We start from the raw sequence: 18,857 nt of genomic DNA, 5'->3' as shown, positions 1-18,857 counted from the left end.
TGGACCCAGTGAGGTGGCATTGTGGACCAGGGCAGAGTGACCCAGGATCCCAGAGAGGGACTGAGATCCCAGGAGAATGGAGCTACTGCCATTGTTCGCCCCCGCCCCCACATACAACGTCACAATCTAGCAACTGGGGTGCCCAGCCCAAGGGAACACCTAAGGCTCTGCCCCTCACCGTAACAAGAGCAAGCAGACGGGGCGGGGGGGGGGCAGGAGAGAGACCTGTGTCCAACAGAAGAACAGATCAGTCCCCCAGGACTCATCCTTTTGAGCAACCAAGAAATAGCCAATCTATCAGATGCACAATTCAAAACATTGGTGATCAGGAAGCTCACAGAATTGGTTGATTTTGGGCCCAAATTACATGAAAAAATGCAGGTTACCATAAAAGAGATGAAGGAAGATGCACGGAGAGCCAAAAGTGAAGGGAAGGAAACTGGGACTCAAAACAATAGAGTGGACCAGAAGGAAGAAAAAAACAATCAAGCAGGAAAGAATGAAGAAATAAGAATAAAAAAAAACGAGGAGAAGCTTAGGAACCTCCAGGACATCTTGAAATGTTCCAACATCCGAATTATAGGGGTACCAGAAGGGGAACAGGAAAAGCAACAGATTGAGCACGTATTTGAACAAATAATAAAGGAGAACTTCCCCACTCTGGCAGAGGAAATAGAATTCCAAGAAATCCAGGAAGCTCAAAGAGCCCCAAAGAAGTTGGACCCAAGAAGAAACACACCAAGGCACATCATAATTACATTAGCCAAGGTAAAAATGAAGGAGAGAATCCTAGAGGCAGCAAGAGATAATGGGACAGTAACCTACAAAGGAGTTCCCATCAGACTGTCAGCTGATTTCTCAAAAGAGACCTTATAGGCTAGAAGGGGCTGGAAAGAAGTATTCCCAGTCATGAAAGACAAGGACCTACATCCCAGATTGCTCTATCCAGCAAGGCTCTCATTTAGAATGGAAGGGCAGATAAAGTGCTTCTCAGATAAGGTCAAGTTAAAGGAGTTCATCATCACCAAGCCCTTATTTTATGAAATGCTAAAGGGATTTATCTAAGAAAAGAAGATAAAGAAAAAACATGTATAGTAAAAGGACAGCAAACTCACAATTATGAACAACCACACCTAAAGCAAAAACAAAAGAAACTAAGCAAACAACTAAAACAGGAACAGAACCACAGAAATGGAGATCACATGGAGGTTTAGCAACAGAGGACTGGGAGGAGGAGAGAGGGGGAAAAGGTACAGAGAATAAGTAGCATAGAATGTTACTTATTCTTGTAATAAGGTTGAAAATAGATAGGGGGAGGGTAAGAATAGTATGGGAAATGTAGACGCTAAAGAAATTATAAGTATGACACGTGGACATGACTAAAGGGGGGATATGGGTGGGAGAGGGTGTACAGGGTGGAGGGGAGTGAAGGGGGAAAATGGGACAACTGTAATAGTATAATCAATAAAATATATTTAAAAAATTACAAGTTTCACAGAATAAACCCACCCATACTACAAAAAAGAAAAAAAAGAAAATCGAGAACATTCTTAGCAAAGTAGTTTTCACAGGATTTTTATGCATTCTTTTTTAGGCCTGATCGCCCCAGGGAACCCGCCCTTTCCAGCACAGGGCTGCACTGTCCTCTGTCATTGTTTCAGGCTTAAGTCAAGCAGGAAAAGTAAGGAAGCCAAGAGATTAGGAGACTTCTTACAGACAGAATGAGGACTCAGACTATGTCAAAGCCAAGGGGCGAGGGTACATCACCCTCTTTTGCTATAGACCCCCAAGTCCTTCCCTGGGGGTCCCATGATCATGCCTTAGATCATCCCTCCCTTGAGGAATCTTACCTGTCATTGGCTAATGGATCATGCACTGGGGTCCAGGCAGGGTGAACTAAAAAGGGCAGAGGCAGCGCCCCTGCCGGGGAGATTTTATTAACCAATAAATTCAATAATTTTTTTCTTTAAATCATACAACTAGAGTCCTGGAGCTGTCGCAGTTATTGTTAGCCTAAATCAGTGGGCAAGGTAGCATTTACCTGCTGGCTCCCTGAAAGAAAATAAGGGTGTACTGCTCTGAAAGCCAGGTCTCCCAAATCCTGACTCTGAACCTGGCACCAGGGCGCAAGGAGAGAGCTGGGCGAGCAGAATCCCCAGCCTTCCCGGGGACACATTCCACCGCTACACTCTGCTTCCACCTACCTTTTGGCTGAGTCTCACCCTTGTTTGCCCTTTCCTCTTTTCAGAGCGCCTCCAACTAACTCTTCTTCTTCTTCTTCTTTTTTTTTTTAATATGAAACGTTTCACGAATCTGCGTGCCATCCTTGTGCAGGGGCCATGCTAATCTTCCCTGTATCGTTCCAATTTTACTCGAACTAACTCTTCACCAGGTCCTTCCCGGCTCCCAAGAAAGTGACAAATATCCCCTCCTACACACGCACACTTAGAAAACTTCAAGAACGCCAATTTAAAGGTATCGAGATCTCCTCTCCCTCGACACTCTAACGCCCCTGCAGCTCTCAGTCAGTATTTACGGTCGAGTTAGTCTCAGAAAAGACCGACTCTACTAGGATAGTCCCGAAGAGGGCAGCAGTGAACGAGAGCACTGAAGAGCGAGGGTCCCTATCCCCTCGGGCATAGTCTGCACCGCTGAGTGCTCGGGTGGAGAAGAGACCAGGACCTTCACTCCATTTGTATTTGTAACTGTGCCCAAACTTCTGGCTACTCCCATTCGCTCTCCCAATGCTTGCGAACGTTAGTGTCCCTGGACGAGATCCAAAGAAAGGGCGCGAGCATCTCCCACAGGACTCAGGACACCTCACGTCGCCTCCCCCGAGGCTCTCCCTCTCCACTTTCTCCACTTCGCCGGAGGCCGAGGCTCTCCCTCTCCACTTTCTCCACTTCACCGGAGGCCGCGGAGCTGGGACGACGCGCTGCCACCCGGAGCCCCACGCGCTCACTCGGGGACCGGTCGGCCACCCGCAGGTTGCTGTGCCTACGAGGCGTGTGCACCTTAATCCACTTCTGCAGAACCCCAAGCGAGTTACGCACGGGGCGTCGAGGCTGGGACGCCTCAGGGTAGTTGAAACCTGCCTCCGTCTCCCGAGGAGCCCGCATCTGGGCGCATATTTGAGCAGCACCGGGTGTGACGCCCTCCCAGGGCTCGCGGGGAGGGCCGGAAGGAGAGGGCACCAGGTGACATTCCAAGGCTGTCTAGGTAAGAGAGGGCTCGCTGAAGCCCAGACGTAGAGGAAAGAACCCGACTCCCGGGCAGAAGCAGGCTGAACAACGCCCGCGGCGGGAACGCACCACCCATTGGCTGGGGAATGACTCCGCCCCACATCCTCAGCAGCCAATCCCCTCAATGGGCATTGGGCCCCGCCTTCTCCATTCAGTGCCTTTGCGGTTAGCGACCTCACAGCAGCAGGTGTCCGAGGAGCACCAGGTGGGCTTCCCTTCACTTTGTCAACTCAGCTTACATTAAGTCGTGCCCAACAGCATTCTCTTCTAAATACTCGCCAGAGTCAGGATGCCTCCTTGCGGGAACCGCCTCCGGAAAGAGGGTCTCAGCGCAGTCCACCCACGCCCGGCCCAACCTTACTGCAGTGCCGAATTGGTACTGTGCACCGTGCTCTCAGACAGCGGGCGTGGAGGCTCTAGCACAGCCGCACTAAGCCTTCACATCAGCAGCTATCGCTTGGCCTTTTCGCTACAAGATTCCCGGGACAAAGCTAGCGCAGCTGAGAATGATGTGGAGCCACTTCTGGCCGAGGCAACTGCTCAATTCTGCTAGAGGTTCCCATTTCTAGATCTCCCGTTTCCACAAATCCAGGTAAATGCCGGAAGCCATCCAAGGGAGCAAACCGAAATTTAAATCCCAGTTACAACACTTAATTGTTGTATAACAACTAATTGTTGTATAACACTAATTATAGAGTTGCTAAAGGATTAAGTAAATGACTTATGTCAAATCACGTAGCAGTGTCTACCACAAAGAAAATGCCCAGTGTTTGTTATTCAATAGAGCCAATGGCCTAATCTAAAAACTCAAGCTGGTCCAGATTCTCAGAAATCTCAAGTAAGTGATAATAGAGCAAAAACAATAAAAGGGAGTTGAAGCCAACAAGATGCCATGACCCAGATTTCAGAATGGGCCAAGCCAAAGTATTAACTTTGCAGGAAATTAGTGGGCAGAAGTAATGAGATGCAGAGACTGTGTGAGGTCCCAAGGTGCCTACTTTGAAGGGGACTGAAGCCTCATTGTCCTATGTACAGTTTCTTGTATCTTCTTCAATGAACGTCTCTATTTTTTATATTACATGGTTGGGTACCTTCTGGACAGACCTCATATATTGCTCACTTTTTTGCTTATAATAAATATAATTCCTTAGAATCATGTAAATGTATATTGCTAGTTACTTGTTCCAGTATTACGTTTATTTAATAAGCCAACCTTTAGGGTCAAGTCTTGCAGAATTCCTAATGCAATGCTTAACAATTTGAAAAATACTGTATAGGAGCTGTGTAAGTGCTTGCATTGCTTGCTATGTATTAGGAATTGGATAAAAACTTGATAGAGATAATGATAGCTTACATTTACAAAACATTTGCTATGTGGCAGGAACTAAAAATGCTTTACTTAAAATCAATTTTTATTTCTCACCAATTACCCTGTGGATTAAACATTATCTTCACTTTATTGTACTTTGTCACTGTGATTATGAAGTCCATTAAGTAATATTAAAACTGAATAACAGCAGCAATTACTTGAGCTTGTTTTTTATTTCTATAAGACATTCAGTTTATCAGACTGACAAATAGCCATTCAGTAGGTCCAGTCACAATTTTTCAGGTAACCAATAGCTATTAATACTATTTCCTTACCAATGATAGTACCAAGAGAGAAAGCTGATTAGTAACTACTGCAAATGATCTGCTAATTTTTTCTGGTTAATAGACTTAAATGGCATTATAAGGAGACCTCTGTGAAACAAAACTAACTGATAATAATTATTTTTAAGAAATGAGCCATTTAAAAGCTCTGAAAATTGACCTAAGGGTATATGGCAAGTGAAGACTTATTTTTGAAAAAAATCTACTGAAACTCAAAGAGAACAGACAGACTCTGTACCAAATGTGGCATCTGAACCACTACCCACTCCTTCCTTCTCCCCTCCAAACTCAGTATGATAGAAACTCCAGTCCAAGTGAGTAAAGCCAAGAATACAGGGTAACCTTTCTACCTCAGCTTCTGGCCAAGAAGGGCAACAGTATCTTCTCTGGAGGTGCAGGCCACCAAAATTTCTCATCTACCCCAGCCATGAGCTGCCAAAGTTAAATTCCAAGCAAATGAGAAGAAGAGGTGAGGAGCAACCTTCTTTCACCCAGCCTCCACTCTTAGAGTAGAAGCTCTACCTTAGACATGCCACATTAATGGTGGGCCCCTGATTACTCACCGTAGCTAATTTGTGGGGCAAAGGTTCCAGTAGAGGCATGTCAAAAAGACCAGAGAGGCTACATCCCAACCCAGAAGCCTGCTCCCAAAGTAGGAGTGTCACTCAGAGTGGCATACCTGTTACCACTCCCAGCTCAGAGCTGTTGCCCAGTAATTTTTGCCTAGAGAGAGAATCAGAATGTTAAACAGAGAGGTCCCAAATGGGTGAATTTATTTGAAACAGTATAAAGAAGTTAAAGCCTAAGAGTACTCAAAATAGCAAATTTTGGTGGAAAGCAATTAAGCAGAAGCTGGATTTGAAAGAGATACAAGCCAAACCAAAGGTCCCCTAGCTTGCCAGAGAGAACCAAGGAAAAAGACAGCTAAGAGGCCTTCTGGCATTAGAACAAACCACAACAATTGACTCCAAATACTATCCCTTCAAGGGAGCTGGGATTTGATTGGCTTAGGATGGCTTAGTAATTTATACTCCAGAGTATTGTTGAACACAACAGAGCAATCAGCCAATGACTAGTTGAGCTTAACAGCTGGACAGGATCAAGGCAACAGTAAGGAGCCCTGCTACACCCACTGTCATCCCAGAGTGACTGTGTATACGCTCGAGGGAGTGACATCTGAGGACCAACGACAAAGTTTCCATAATGCAGAGGAAACCAACATCACTGAAATAAGTCCAGCCAGACACTAAAGAAATAAACAAGCCAACTATAATAACAAGTTCCAAGGAATGGGGAGGTAGGGCGGATATCAAGACCCAGACTGACTATAAACAGAAAGTATTGGTAAAAAGATTAATATTATTTTTTAAAAAAAGAGAACCAAATGGAACCAACGTGGATACCCTGGGAGGTCACTCTCCCTGGGCTCTGTCTAGGTGGCAAAGGGGAGCATAGGGTTCTGCCCTGTGATGTACAGTCCCTTTCCACGACGTTGGAGAGAAAGCCGGGCCTTAGGTCTGCACCTGCATATTCCTACAGCTTCTCAGAGTCCTTTCGACAGTGACTGAGGAGACAAACCATGCAGGAAACATTTAGTAAAAAAAAATTTAATTAAAAAAAAACAAATGGAAATTCTGAAGTTGCAAAGTACAACTGAAATGAAAAATATACCAGAAGGGCTCAACAGATTTAAGCTGACAGAAGAAGGAATTAGCAAACTTGAAGATCGATAGAAACAATGCAATCCAAAGAACAAAGAGAAAAAAGACTGAAGAAAATTGAACACAGCCACAGAGAAATGTGGGTCACTATTAAGTACATCAATGTATGTGCAATAGGAATACAAGAATTCCAAGTTTGATTTTTAAGAAATTCTTAATGTAGCTCAACAAACTCCAAGTAGAATACATGCATATAGATCCACTTCAAACACACCAGAGTAAAAATGTTTCATTGGTAACATCAAGTGTGAGTAACAACACAATCAAAATTAAAAGCATCTGTGTTTCAAAGGACACATCAAGGAAGTGAAGGAAACACACTCAATGGACAAACAATGTGAATGAACATTACTCCAAAGAAGATATATAAATGACCAACCACTAAGCACACAAAAAGATGCTCAACATCTTTTGTCATGATGGAAATGTGGATTAAAACCACAGTGATGTGCCACTGCACACCCCCCAGGATGGCTATAGTCAAGAAAAACGATAACAGCAAGTGTTGGTGAGGGTGTGAAGCAATTGGTAACCTCACTCCTGTTGGAGGGATTGTAAAATGGTACAGTCACCTTGAAAACCAGTCTAGAAGCTTCTCAAATAGTTACCACAGTTATCATGTGACCCAGAAATTCTACTCCTAGACATATACCCAAGAAAAATGAAACTTATGTTCACCCAAAAACTTATACACAAATGTTCATAGCAGCATTAAAGCAATGCAATAGCCAATAAGTAAAAATAACCCAAATGTTATCGAATGGACAAATAAACCATGGTATACTCATAAAATGCAATATTATTTGGAAATAATAAAGGATACATGCAACATGAATGAACTTTGAAAACATTATGCTAAATGAAAGAAACCAGTCACAAAAGACCAAGTATACATAATATTATATGATTTCATTTACATGAAATGTCCAGAATAGGCAACTGTAGAGACAGAAAGTCTATTAGTAGGAGTTGCCCAAGAATGGTGTGGTTGAGGGTGACAGCCAAAAGGTATGCAGCTTCTTTTTAAGGTGATAAAAATGTTCCAAAATTGTGGTGTAATTGCACAACTCTGTGACTATACTAAAAACTGTAAAACTGTACACTTTAAATGGGTGAACTGTATGGTATGTAAATTTTATCTCAATAAAGATGTAACAAAACCAGTCTCTATATAAATGAAAATAACTTTAAATTTTTTTTAAAGAATTTTATTTTGGAAATATAACAAGGAGTGTAATTAAGCATGAAATAATTTTATTCTTGATAATAGGTACACATTACAAATATGTGAAGTAAACTAGTTGGTATCTCAACTCTTTTAAAGGATTTATATTTATTGGAATTAACTTTTATTCTTTTGCAAAGATATAACCTTACTTACAGGAGGAATACATTTAATCTAAATGTTCATTGTCATAGATATGATTCAGAAGTCAACATACATAAAATCAGTTGTATTCGTCTTTGTTAAACAGCTGTACAAAGCTATTCACATAAAAAAGTGAAAGGATTCTTTAGAAAATATTCCAAACTATTAGGTTGGAATGCATGTTTCTTTCTGATACTATTATGCCACTAAATACAATGGTCAGATATTCTTATAGAACTGCACATAGGATTATATATACCAAGTGTAAAATATTGCAAATTCTAAGAAACTCATAAACAGAAATGATTCAAAGATTTCTTGATGCTAAATCCAGCAAATGTTGTTCTACAGTACCCTTTTTACTATGAAAAAGAAGTTTAATGTTTAGAAACCTTGATGGATGAAACATAGTGAAATCAAATATATTCTTTTGCAATTTTCATATCTAATTATTTAAACTGTTAACTCTACACATTAAAAAACTTAATGAGTTATTGTTTCAATAACTGTTCAATTTTACTTGCAACTTTTCAGAGCTTTAATTTTAAGACATATTGGCATCTAAAACTGTTAGCAAATGGCAAAAACTATTTATTTTAAAAATTGAACACATAAAGAGAGAATATATTGAAGTATAAATCAGGAAGAAGTTATTTGTTTTACAGAAGGTTCTTAAATATATAGAATAATTCATAACATATGCCCTTTAAATATTCACACATTTAAAATAAACACACCAAAAAATCGAGTGACATAGAACTTTAAGAAACCCTACAATTTTATAAAGAGAGACACTAGTTTGACCCATAAAAGACATAAAAATATTTTAACAGTTCAAAATAGAAAGGGCCAAAAGAGTTTTTAAAAAACAAAACAGTTTAATCAGATGGCTATTTATTGTGCCCGTCAAGAAATTCATAATTTTTAAAACATGTTTTTCGGCTCTAACTTGTAACACACTTTGACCTCCATTTCTGCTTTTCCTGGAATCATTCCCGACTATGTGGAAGAGTGACAACATATGGGCAATTGGTGATTTGGGTTAATATCTTGAAAAAACATGCCGTCTGTATGTACAAAGTAATAAAAAAAAACATTGTGAAGTATGATGCATACTCCCTAGGTTGTAAAACCGAACAGTCTAACAAAAAGCACCAAGATACACATGCCAAAAGATAGAAAAAATATAAACCACCACATACTTTAACACATACCTTATCAGGTAAGTTTTATTTGTTGGACTGTTTGGCATTTGGGAGCTAAATAAATGAATATAGCAAGCTAGAAATCCCATTGCTGCCATAATAAAGATTTGTTCATTAGTAAAAATAGCATAGTGAGGACTCTCTCGTGCTTATCCATGAGAAAAAAGCTACCGTGATTTTCTTATGGGAAAGAAAGAAATGGATAATACGTTTTGGAAAATAAAAAGTAAACTTTGAAATTAAGAGGCTAAGGCACTTATTTCAATGATTTTGCAATAGCAAAGGCAAAATATGCTCTGTATTCTTTAAGAAATTCCTTCCACACAAAAACCATAAAGGTGCTCCTTACATAGATCTTTGTTGTCAAACCTAACAACTTGTAAGTTACACAAGTAGAATTACTTGCAAACTTCTTAATCATTTGTTACTCTACAAAGAAGTCAATTAAGTGCTCCTCCATCCAAGTTTTCTAGTACTATTGTTTTAACTAGAGTTAAAATAGAAACAAATAATATTATCTCTCATATCCAGTATTATTATTTCTATGTTGAAGCTCACATTTTCCTTTTCATATGATGCTGAATGAAAAATTCATTATTTAGAAAATTCAATTAAAAGTTTCTCCAAATCTATTTTATTTAACAAGTTGACAGAAGCAAAAACAACTAATATGCCAAAAATAAAAATAAAACAAAAAACATAAAACTAATAATTCAGTATCTTTGATCATAATGTAAATCAATAAAAATTAATTATTTCATAGTAGAAAATAGGCTGTTCAATTCCCCTTTCAAAACATGCAAGCTGACTCTTCAATCACAAGGTTTTACATGCTCTACTCATAAGTATTACCATGTGACTAATCACTATGTACTTAGGTAACTATGATGATATTTTCATAAGGCTTGAAGCTAAATATTAGTGACTCATTATTAAGATGTACATAGAACTTGAAATATCCTGCCTATAGCTATCTTAATAGAATTGTTAAAAAATTACATAAAAGCATGAAATGAGAACCAATGAAACTATTGCCCCTGATATATGACGCAACCATCACACAATTCTTAAGCTCCAAAAGAGCAAAGCAACAGAGAGCCAGTCTAAGAAATGAATGTGCTTCTGTACTCTTAAAATATGTTACAGAAAATAAAGATAATGAAAAGATGCTCCCTTCTAGTGTCGAGTAGCAAAACTGCAGTTTTTATAGCACTCTAAAAAGTGAAAATTTTGAAACCCATTCACTAAACAGATATATAAACTAAACATGCATACCATCTTATTAAAGTGACATATTTATCCTGAATCTGTTTATAAAGCCAAATAAATCATTTTAGATGTTCTTTTACTAAATGATAAAAAATATGAAAACATTTAACTTAAAGGAACAGAGCATTTAGCCTGTGAAACTGTGGTGTGGATGTTATTATAACTGTCATTTTGTTCTTTATGTTGAAGACTGTATCACACTTTCATATATAGTAGCACTTTTGTTTTATAATAAACCTGTATGCAGAGGTAAGTTTAACAGCATCTACACATAACTCCAAAAATTGTTACTCATTTTAGTGTATATATATTCATTTTGATAAAGACTTTTTAAACCTAATTTCCAGTAGAAAACATATGAATAGACTGTATAGTCCATATTCATATTTTTATTTATTTTTTAAAAAGATTTTATTTATTTTTAGAGAAAGGGTAAGGGAGGAAGGAAGAGAGGGAGAGAAACATCAATGTGTGGTTGCCCTTCATGCAACCCCCACTGGGAACGAGGTCCACAACCCAGGCATGTGCCCTGACCAGGAATGGAATCAGATACCCTTTGGTTCGCAAGCCGGCACTCACTCCACTGAGCCTCACCAGCCAGGGCTGCATATCCATATTTTTTAAAAACCTGAACATTCTTGTAAATGTCTGTTTTAAAAAATATATAGGTAACATGAGTTACTGTTTTATAATGATTAAATTGGTATCAAATTTATGAGCATAAGTAACAAGAGGTAACCAGTTAATAGTCATAAAATAATAAAATGCAATATCATGCACTATATATTACTAAGAAAGTGCTCACTTACATAAGTATTAGACAATGAAACAGTATCATGGAAAATCTGGATATATTTTTATATATATCCTTAGAAATCACTTTCTTTTATATCATTTCCATTTTAATTTAAATGCCACATGTTTTCACCTAACATTTTAATTAGTTTTTTATTGTTAACATTTCAGTTCTATTATAAGCCATAAACTACCTTTAGAAACTGCCTTGAGGGTAAGAATAGTTCTCTCCTCTATAATTATATCACATTAAGTGTATATTAAATATTATGTTTCAGAAATATACTGAGACCTTGAACATATTCAAATTCAAGATCAATATCATGATAAAATGAAGATTTATAAGGAAATTTTTATAACAGTTTAGAAGGAAAAATCTGTAAAGACCATATGACACTAAGAAAATACCTGGCTGGAATGCTACAGAGCAGTGCGATTTGACCTTTTACCAAAGGACAGTAAGGCTTAACCCTCTACTCCCCGCAGAACTCTGGACCCCCTCGACCGCAGGGGCGGAAAGCAGCAGCAGCACTTCAAATGTCCGTGCTCTGACGTCCAAAAGCATACCACACTGGCAGAAGAAAATCGAGTTTTACTTCAGATGGTTTAAGTCTTTGAAATGAGGACTCTGCTATTTTCAAGACTGAAAGGATATCACAGTGTTGATTTTATATACAAAGTAGGATCTGTTCCAGTATACTCTAGTGAAATAATTCACGTATGGAGAATAGTTAATTTTGACCTCATGACAAAATCGCCCATATTTTGAGTAGGTTAACTTGTCATCATCCTCTTCACAAACCACCTATCAAAAGATATGAAACAATGTTAAAAAAGCTTAAGCTTATAGGAGAAATGCAGTTAATGTACAAATGACTGTTCCATTTCTATGGAAATACATTCTGCTAAACATGGACAACCTCATGTTGTTCAGCAGAAAGAAGCCTAACCATAAGAGAGTCACCACTTACACTAGACTTCTGAGCTTCCCATTGAGATTGAGACACTAATACAAAGTCTTTCTAACTTTTAAAAAATTTAATCCTAAAATTTAGAAGCCTATGTCTCCATGGTCCATTATTATTCCTCTTAAGAACTTGATCACTGAGCCTACCAGGGATAAGAAATACATGTATGGGGTGGGGCAAAAGTAGATTTACAGTTATTCTATGGAAGAGAATACAATAATTAATAAATAATAATATAAGAATAAACTCTGTGTTTTGTGTACTCACAAATGTAAACCTACTTTGCCCCACCTTGTATTATATTCTTAATGTATATGTCAACACTTACCTGGTGTAGAATTGATTTACAATTATCTAGTAAGCAAGTAAATTTTGGGGACTTATCCAGGGCAAACCTTTACATTCCCAGCTTGATGAGGTTCATTAAGGTAGCTTAGTTAGCTTGAAGGATTTTTCTGTGAAACACTAAATGTTACTCTAATGCCTAAGAAAGATGTCAGAGAGCCAACTTTAATAAGGGTGAAAGGGTAGATTAGCTTTAAGTCTGTTCCTGACATTATATGAAAGTAACCTGATCTTCAAAATGGAGCAAAAAGCTAGCCAAAAGTAGGTTACAAAAAGGATCCAGATAGCAGACACCAATACAGCAGCAATTACTAAATACTTATGATGGTTTTTGTTAACTCCTTTTTAAGAAATAATCACCTGAGGATATGTTTATTGATTTGATAGAGAGATATCAATGAGGCGGGGGGGGAGAGAAGTGAGAGAGAAACACTGATCTGTTGACTCTCATAAGCACTCCCCTGCAATTTAGGTATGTCCTCTGACTGGGAATCGAACCCTCAACCTTTTGGTGCATGGGACGACACACCAGCCAACTCAGCCACCTGGCCAGGTCCCTGTTATCTTTAGTAAAATTCCATTTTGGCACCAATTAAGCCAAAGATCACGGATATCAAGTATGAAGAGAGAAAATTCAAAATGCATGCAGCAGAAAACAGTATTTATATTATAAGTTTAAGGGGTCATGAAGAAAGAAAAAGGTGAAAATCATAAAAACTAACTTCTCAGCTCCAAACTAGTCTGGGATGGTAAGACAAAGAACTAATTATTTAGGAAGGGACCCCCCCGCCCCCCCAACACACACACACAAATCTTGGTTGCAACCTGAACAGACTATGCACTCCAGCCTAGAATGATCTAGTAAACTTTCCTAAGGTCCTCCACCCCCAACTGTCACAGAAGTAAAGGTGCCCAATCCAGACAACACTCTCCCCTGCCAGTCTTCTTGGCTGCTAGACATACAGTATGCACTGCAGGCTGAGAGGTAAGATATCTGGTAAAACAGCTCAAATAAATGAAAAATCAAGATGTAACTAAGTCCTAATGACTAAAGTGGCTCTGAATACACTAATTGTTGTGGATAAAAGGGACTCAGTGTAAGAACTGCTAAAATTTACTAAGCAATTTTTCTAGATATATTAAATTATAATAACTTTCTCAATATAATATAACATTGCAACCAAATGCTCTATAGACTATTATCAGTTAAAATCATCATTCAAATCCAATTATGCCATCTTTTTGTTTAAATGCTCATTTTTCTTCAGCATGATTTTGTATTGGTTTCACCTGAAAGTACAGCATGTCCTTTACAAAGTGTTCCCCCTGATATTTCCAGTACCCACCTGGCACCAGACACAGTACCCACCTGGTACCATACATAGTTATCGCCATACATATTACTGACTATATTCCCTATGCTGTACTTTACATCCCTGGCCAGCTTTTGTTTATAAATGTTGAACATATGTAAGCATACGTAATGAATAAGAAATCCATGGATTGGTAAAAAAATTTTTTTGCAAAAATACCCAACTTTGCTTTTGTACATTGAAAAAATACTTCAAACTATTTTTAATAAGTTCTCCCCATTGTTATATAACTTTTAATTATATTCTTAGTTAAGTTCCAGAAATAAAGTTTGCAGACTGCAAGTTTAAACAGTCATTTTTCTCAAAAAAATTTAAATTTTCAAATGGTTACTTACATGGCCATTTGCGATGTCTAACAAATCTTTAACCCTACAGCCTCGCATGGTTCCCACCTCATTGCAGATAGCATCCTCTACAATTAGGTAATTAGCTTTGTAAGATGTCAGTATTTTATAAATATCCTCAGCTGACCGCTTTGAATAGATTTGATAGATCTGAAAGAATACAATTAAAACATTTATTTTAAAAGACATTTAAAACTTTATTAATCAAAACTATACATCAAGCATCTACCATGTTCAGTATTCAATAAGTTGTGATTCCTCCCCTCAGAGAGCTTATATTCACATGCAATCAGCCATTTGTATATCTCTCTTGGAGAAATATACATTCAAGTCTTTTGCTCACTTTTCCCCTAACTTTATTGAGATATAAATAACATACAGCATGGGGGGGGGATGGGTGGAAGTGGAAGAGGGCTAAATGGTGATGGAAAAAATGCAATAAAAAATGAACTATTAAAAAACATATAACATTGTATAAGTTTAAAGTGTACAAGGTGCTCATTTAATACATTTAAATATGGCAAAATGATTACCACCATAATGTTAGCTAACACCTCCATCGTGTCACATAATTATCATTTATTTTTTGTGGTAAGAACACTTAAAACCTAGTCCCTTAGCAACTTTCAAGTATATAATAGGGCATTAATAACTATAATTGCCATTTTCTATATTAGATTCCCAGAACTTATTCATCTCATAACTGGAAGTTTATGCCCTTTTACCAACATCTCCCAATTCCCCATCATCCAGATGCTGGCAAGCACCACTCCCTGTTTCTATGAATTCGACTTTTTTTTTTTAAGATACAATTTTTGTATTTATTTATTTATTTATTTTTAGAGAGGGAAGGGAGGGAGATAGAGAGAGAGAGATAGAGATATATATATAGATAGATATATATATCTATATCTATCTATCTATCTATCTATCTATCTATATATATATATATATATAGAGAGAGAGAGAGAGAGAGAGAGAGAGAGAGGGAGAAACATCAATGTGTGGTTGCTGGGGGTTATGGCCTGCAACCCAGGTATGTACCCTGGCTGGGAATCGAACCTGCGACACTTTGGTTCGCAGCCCGCGCTCTACCCACTGACCTACACCAGCCAGGGCATGAATTCAACTTTTTAAAATTCAATATATAAGTGGTATCACACAGTATTTTTCTTCTCTATCCAACTTATTTCACTTAACATAGTGCCCTCAAGATTCATCCCTGTTTTTGAAATTGGCCTTTGTCCATTTTTAAATTGATTTGTCTTTTCATTATTGAGATGTAGTAGTTCCTTTAATCTTTTTTATGACCATATATCAAAGGGTTTTTATGTTTATTTCATACATGAAATAGAATCAGCAAGGTTAAAAATAATTCGCCCATTGTAACACAATACTAAATGAGCCAATGATACTGAAAACTCCAGCCTTGACTCCCAGGCATGTTTCATTACAACTTTTCTGACCTTACTAGATAATGACTGCAGACACTCGCCCGTGTCCCCCAGGGGCATAACTGTCCCAGGTTTGAGAATTGCTGCCACAGGCAACCATGACACAATCCCTCACATGTCATGAATTATAGATAGTGTCTAATTCAAATGATAGTCTTTCATTTATGGAGTTCGGTTTGAATTTTAGTTTGACAGCAAATTTATTCAGTATTTGCTATGTACCAGACACTAGAGAGAAAGACAAAGGTTTGAGAAACATGGTTCCTGTTCTCAAAGCCAAGTCACACAAAGCTTAAAACTCTAAAATGTTTAAATTTAATTACCATCTAATTAAAACTCTGACCTAATTATAAGAGATTCTAAAATTCTCTATTAGTAAAAAGACCAACCAAAAATCCCCTAAAAAGTCATGTCAGAACTGGCTGATTCAAATCCACAAAAAGTAAAGTTCAGGTATATGCTGCATATATTTATTCTGTCTAAGCAACACTACCTTTGCAGAGTGTAGCGAAGGCTAATTAGACACAGCTGTTGTCTCCCAGGTAGAGCTCCCTGTCTCTGATTTTCTCCTGCATCATCTGTTCTCTCTGCTATGATCATGATGAACTCTCTATAAGAAATCTAAGCATTCAGTTCCAAGGCTTATTAGAGGTTTTTGATAACTCCCAAATTCTTCAAGGGTAGGTCTAAACTCTTCAGCATGACATTCCAGGCCCTTCAGAATTTGTCCTCTATTTCCTAGTTTCATGACCATACAAATTTCATGGCTCATGTTATTTTGTCAGACTCAAATCATATGCATTTTTTCCCCCAAAGAATTTTCTGCTCATCCTTTGAAGACCAGATCAAGAGAATGTCCTGTATGGAGACTTGGATTTTTGTAGGCAGAACTGATTGTTGCTGCTTCTGAACTCTCTTTGTACTCTGTGTGTTTATATATGTTCGTGTGTACACACATACAATTACAACTTAATAGTATAAGATAATAACATAATAATACCTAATATTTAAATTTTACTATGTTTCAAGCACAGCACATCCTCTCATAGAATTTTCATGACTAGGAGGTGAGAACTATTATTTCCAGATTCAGACCCTTCCTCAAAATTAAAGAAACTGAAGAAGATACAAATAAATGGAAAGATATTCTGTGGTCATGGCTTGCAAGAATACTACTTCAATGTCCATACCTAAAGCAATCTATAGATTCAATGCAATTCCTATCAAGATTGCAATGGCATTTTTTGCAGAGCTACAACAAATAATTCTAAAATTTGTATGGAACCACAAAAGATCCCAAATAGCCAAAATAATCTGTTATTTGTTTGTTTAGAGGTGGGGGAAAGAAACATCGACTTATTTTTCCATTTATCTATGCGTTCATTGGTTGATTCTTGTATGGGCCCTGATGGGAGATACAACCCACAACCTTGGTGTATGACATTCCAACCAACCTAGCTAGATGGCCAGGGCACCAATACAATCTTGAGAAAGAACAACAAAGTTGGAGGCATCACACTCCCTGATTTCAAAGAATACTACTAACTACTACAATTTCAAATAATACTACTATTACTAAGCAATAGTAATCAGTTCAGTCTGGTAGTGGAATAAAAACAGACACACAGATGAATAGAACAGAACAGAGAGCCCAGAAATAAACCCACACATATATAGGCACCTAATTTACAACAAGAGTCAAGAATATACAATAGGGTTCTCTTTCCACAAGACAGCCAGACCAGCAGTACTGGTGACAATTCCTCTTGCCACTCCAGCCCTGACTGCAGCCCCCACCTCAGCTCCAAACCTAGCCCAACCTCACCTGCAGCATCTGTCCTAGTTCCAATCCCAGCTCCACTCTCACCCCCAGACCCAGTGGCAGCAGTGGCTACAACTGTGGCTCCAGCCCAGACCCTGGCCTCAGCACCGGGCCTAGGGCAGACCTCAGCGGCCGATCCTACTCTACCAGGCCCCTTCCCCAGCGGTCAGGTGGTCTGGCTGCACCTGGTCATTTTGGCCGCCATCATGGACAGCTATGAGGGACAGAACAAGGCCACTGCCCAAGACACTGGGCTGGGAACCATGGACAATCACTCAGTGGAAGTCACCAATTGCTTTTCAATGCCACATAATGAGCCAGAAGATGAGGTGGCTGTTGACATGGAATTTGCTAAGAACATGTATGAATTGCACAAGAAAGTCTCTTCAAATGAGCTCATTCTGAGCTGGAAAGCTACAGGCCATGACGTCACGTCACAGAGCACTCTGTGCTGAGCGTGAGCGCTACAGTGGGGAAGCCCTAACCCCATTCACCTCACTGTGCCACCAGAATGGTCACACGAGCATTGGGGCTTATGTCAGCACTTCAGTGGGTGTCCCTAGCAGGACCATCAGGGTGATGCTCATACCTCTGACAGTGAAATGTATGCACTATGACACTGAACACACTGGAGTTGACCTTATCATGACAACCTGTTTGAGCCCTAACTGGGTGATTGGATTCTTAAGTGACTTGCAGGGAGCAGTAGGTCATGGCTCACATCCAGGATGCCCTAGGCACAGTGTGGAAGCATGCAGAAGATGTATGGTCTGGAAAGGTTTCAGCCGACCATACTGTGGGCCGCTTCTTGATGAGTCTGGTTAACCAAGTACCCAAAATAGCTGGTTACTTGGTTACTGGCAACCAAATATCTGAGACCATGCTCAACAGCAACATCAATGATCTGCTGATGGTGACCTTCCTAGTCAATGTCACAGAGTCACAGATGAGAAACGTGTAAACCTGTGAATGGGCCCCAGGCAGCACTCCTTCCATTCTGGCCCAACTCTAGGATTCAGAATGGACTGAAATGGAAATGGCTTCTTGTGGTTTGAGTCATGCTGAGGGGGTTAAATGCATGTAACCTAAAGAAACATAGCCTACTTTTTGTACATGAAAAAATATATATATACAGTAGACAGGGGAAGGACAATCTTTGCAATATACGGTGTGGGGAAAACTGGACAGCCCCATGCAAAAAAATGAAACTAGACCACCATCTTACACCATACACAAAAATTAATTCAAAATGGGTTAAAACCTTGAATATAAGACCTAAAACCATACAATTCCTGTA

At 38.7% G+C, this 18,857-nt stretch overlaps 1 protein-coding gene, 2 non-coding genes and 1 pseudogene across 4 annotated transcripts in view; 2 read left to right on the top strand and 2 right to left on the bottom strand.

Moving 5' to 3' along the window:
* Window positions 1-2,289: 2,289 nt before the first annotated feature.
* On the bottom strand, window positions 2,290-2,392 carry LOC123833414. Its single transcript, XR_006788248.1, has one exon. It is a non-coding gene; the product is annotated as a U6 spliceosomal RNA (small nuclear RNA).
* Window positions 2,393-6,285: 3,893 nt separating this feature from the next.
* LOC123833425 lies at window positions 6,286-6,489 on the top strand. The gene has a single exon (XR_006788257.1). It is a non-coding gene; the product is annotated as a small nucleolar RNA SNORA73 family (small nucleolar RNA).
* Window positions 6,490-7,848: 1,359 nt separating this feature from the next.
* The window catches only part of DPY19L4 (dpy-19 like 4), a 69,724-nt gene continuing 58,715 nt past the window's right edge, over window positions 7,849-18,857 (bottom strand). For both annotated transcript variants that reach the window (XM_045861177.1, XM_045861178.1), the window contains exons 18-19: window positions 14,276-14,434; window positions 7,849-12,059 (exon numbers count right to left, since the gene is read on the bottom strand). In XM_045861177.1, the coding sequence (XP_045717133.1) occupies window positions 11,892-12,059; window positions 14,276-14,434 (327 nt within the window). In that variant the 3' untranslated portion in view covers window positions 7,849-11,891. The remainder of the gene's footprint in view (window positions 12,060-14,275; window positions 14,435-18,857) is intronic.
* Window positions 16,148-18,521, top strand: LOC123833215 (annotated as a pseudogene).

Source organism: Phyllostomus hastatus, unplaced genomic scaffold, assembly GCF_019186645.2.
Source record: "Phyllostomus hastatus isolate PE091 unplaced genomic scaffold, TTU_PhHast_1.1 phas_scaffold_21, whole genome shotgun sequence".
NCBI lineage: Eukaryota > Metazoa > Chordata > Mammalia > Chiroptera > Phyllostomidae > Phyllostomus > Phyllostomus hastatus.
Note: the sequence above shows the minus strand (reverse complement) of the source record. Positions and strands in the feature narration are given on the sequence as shown.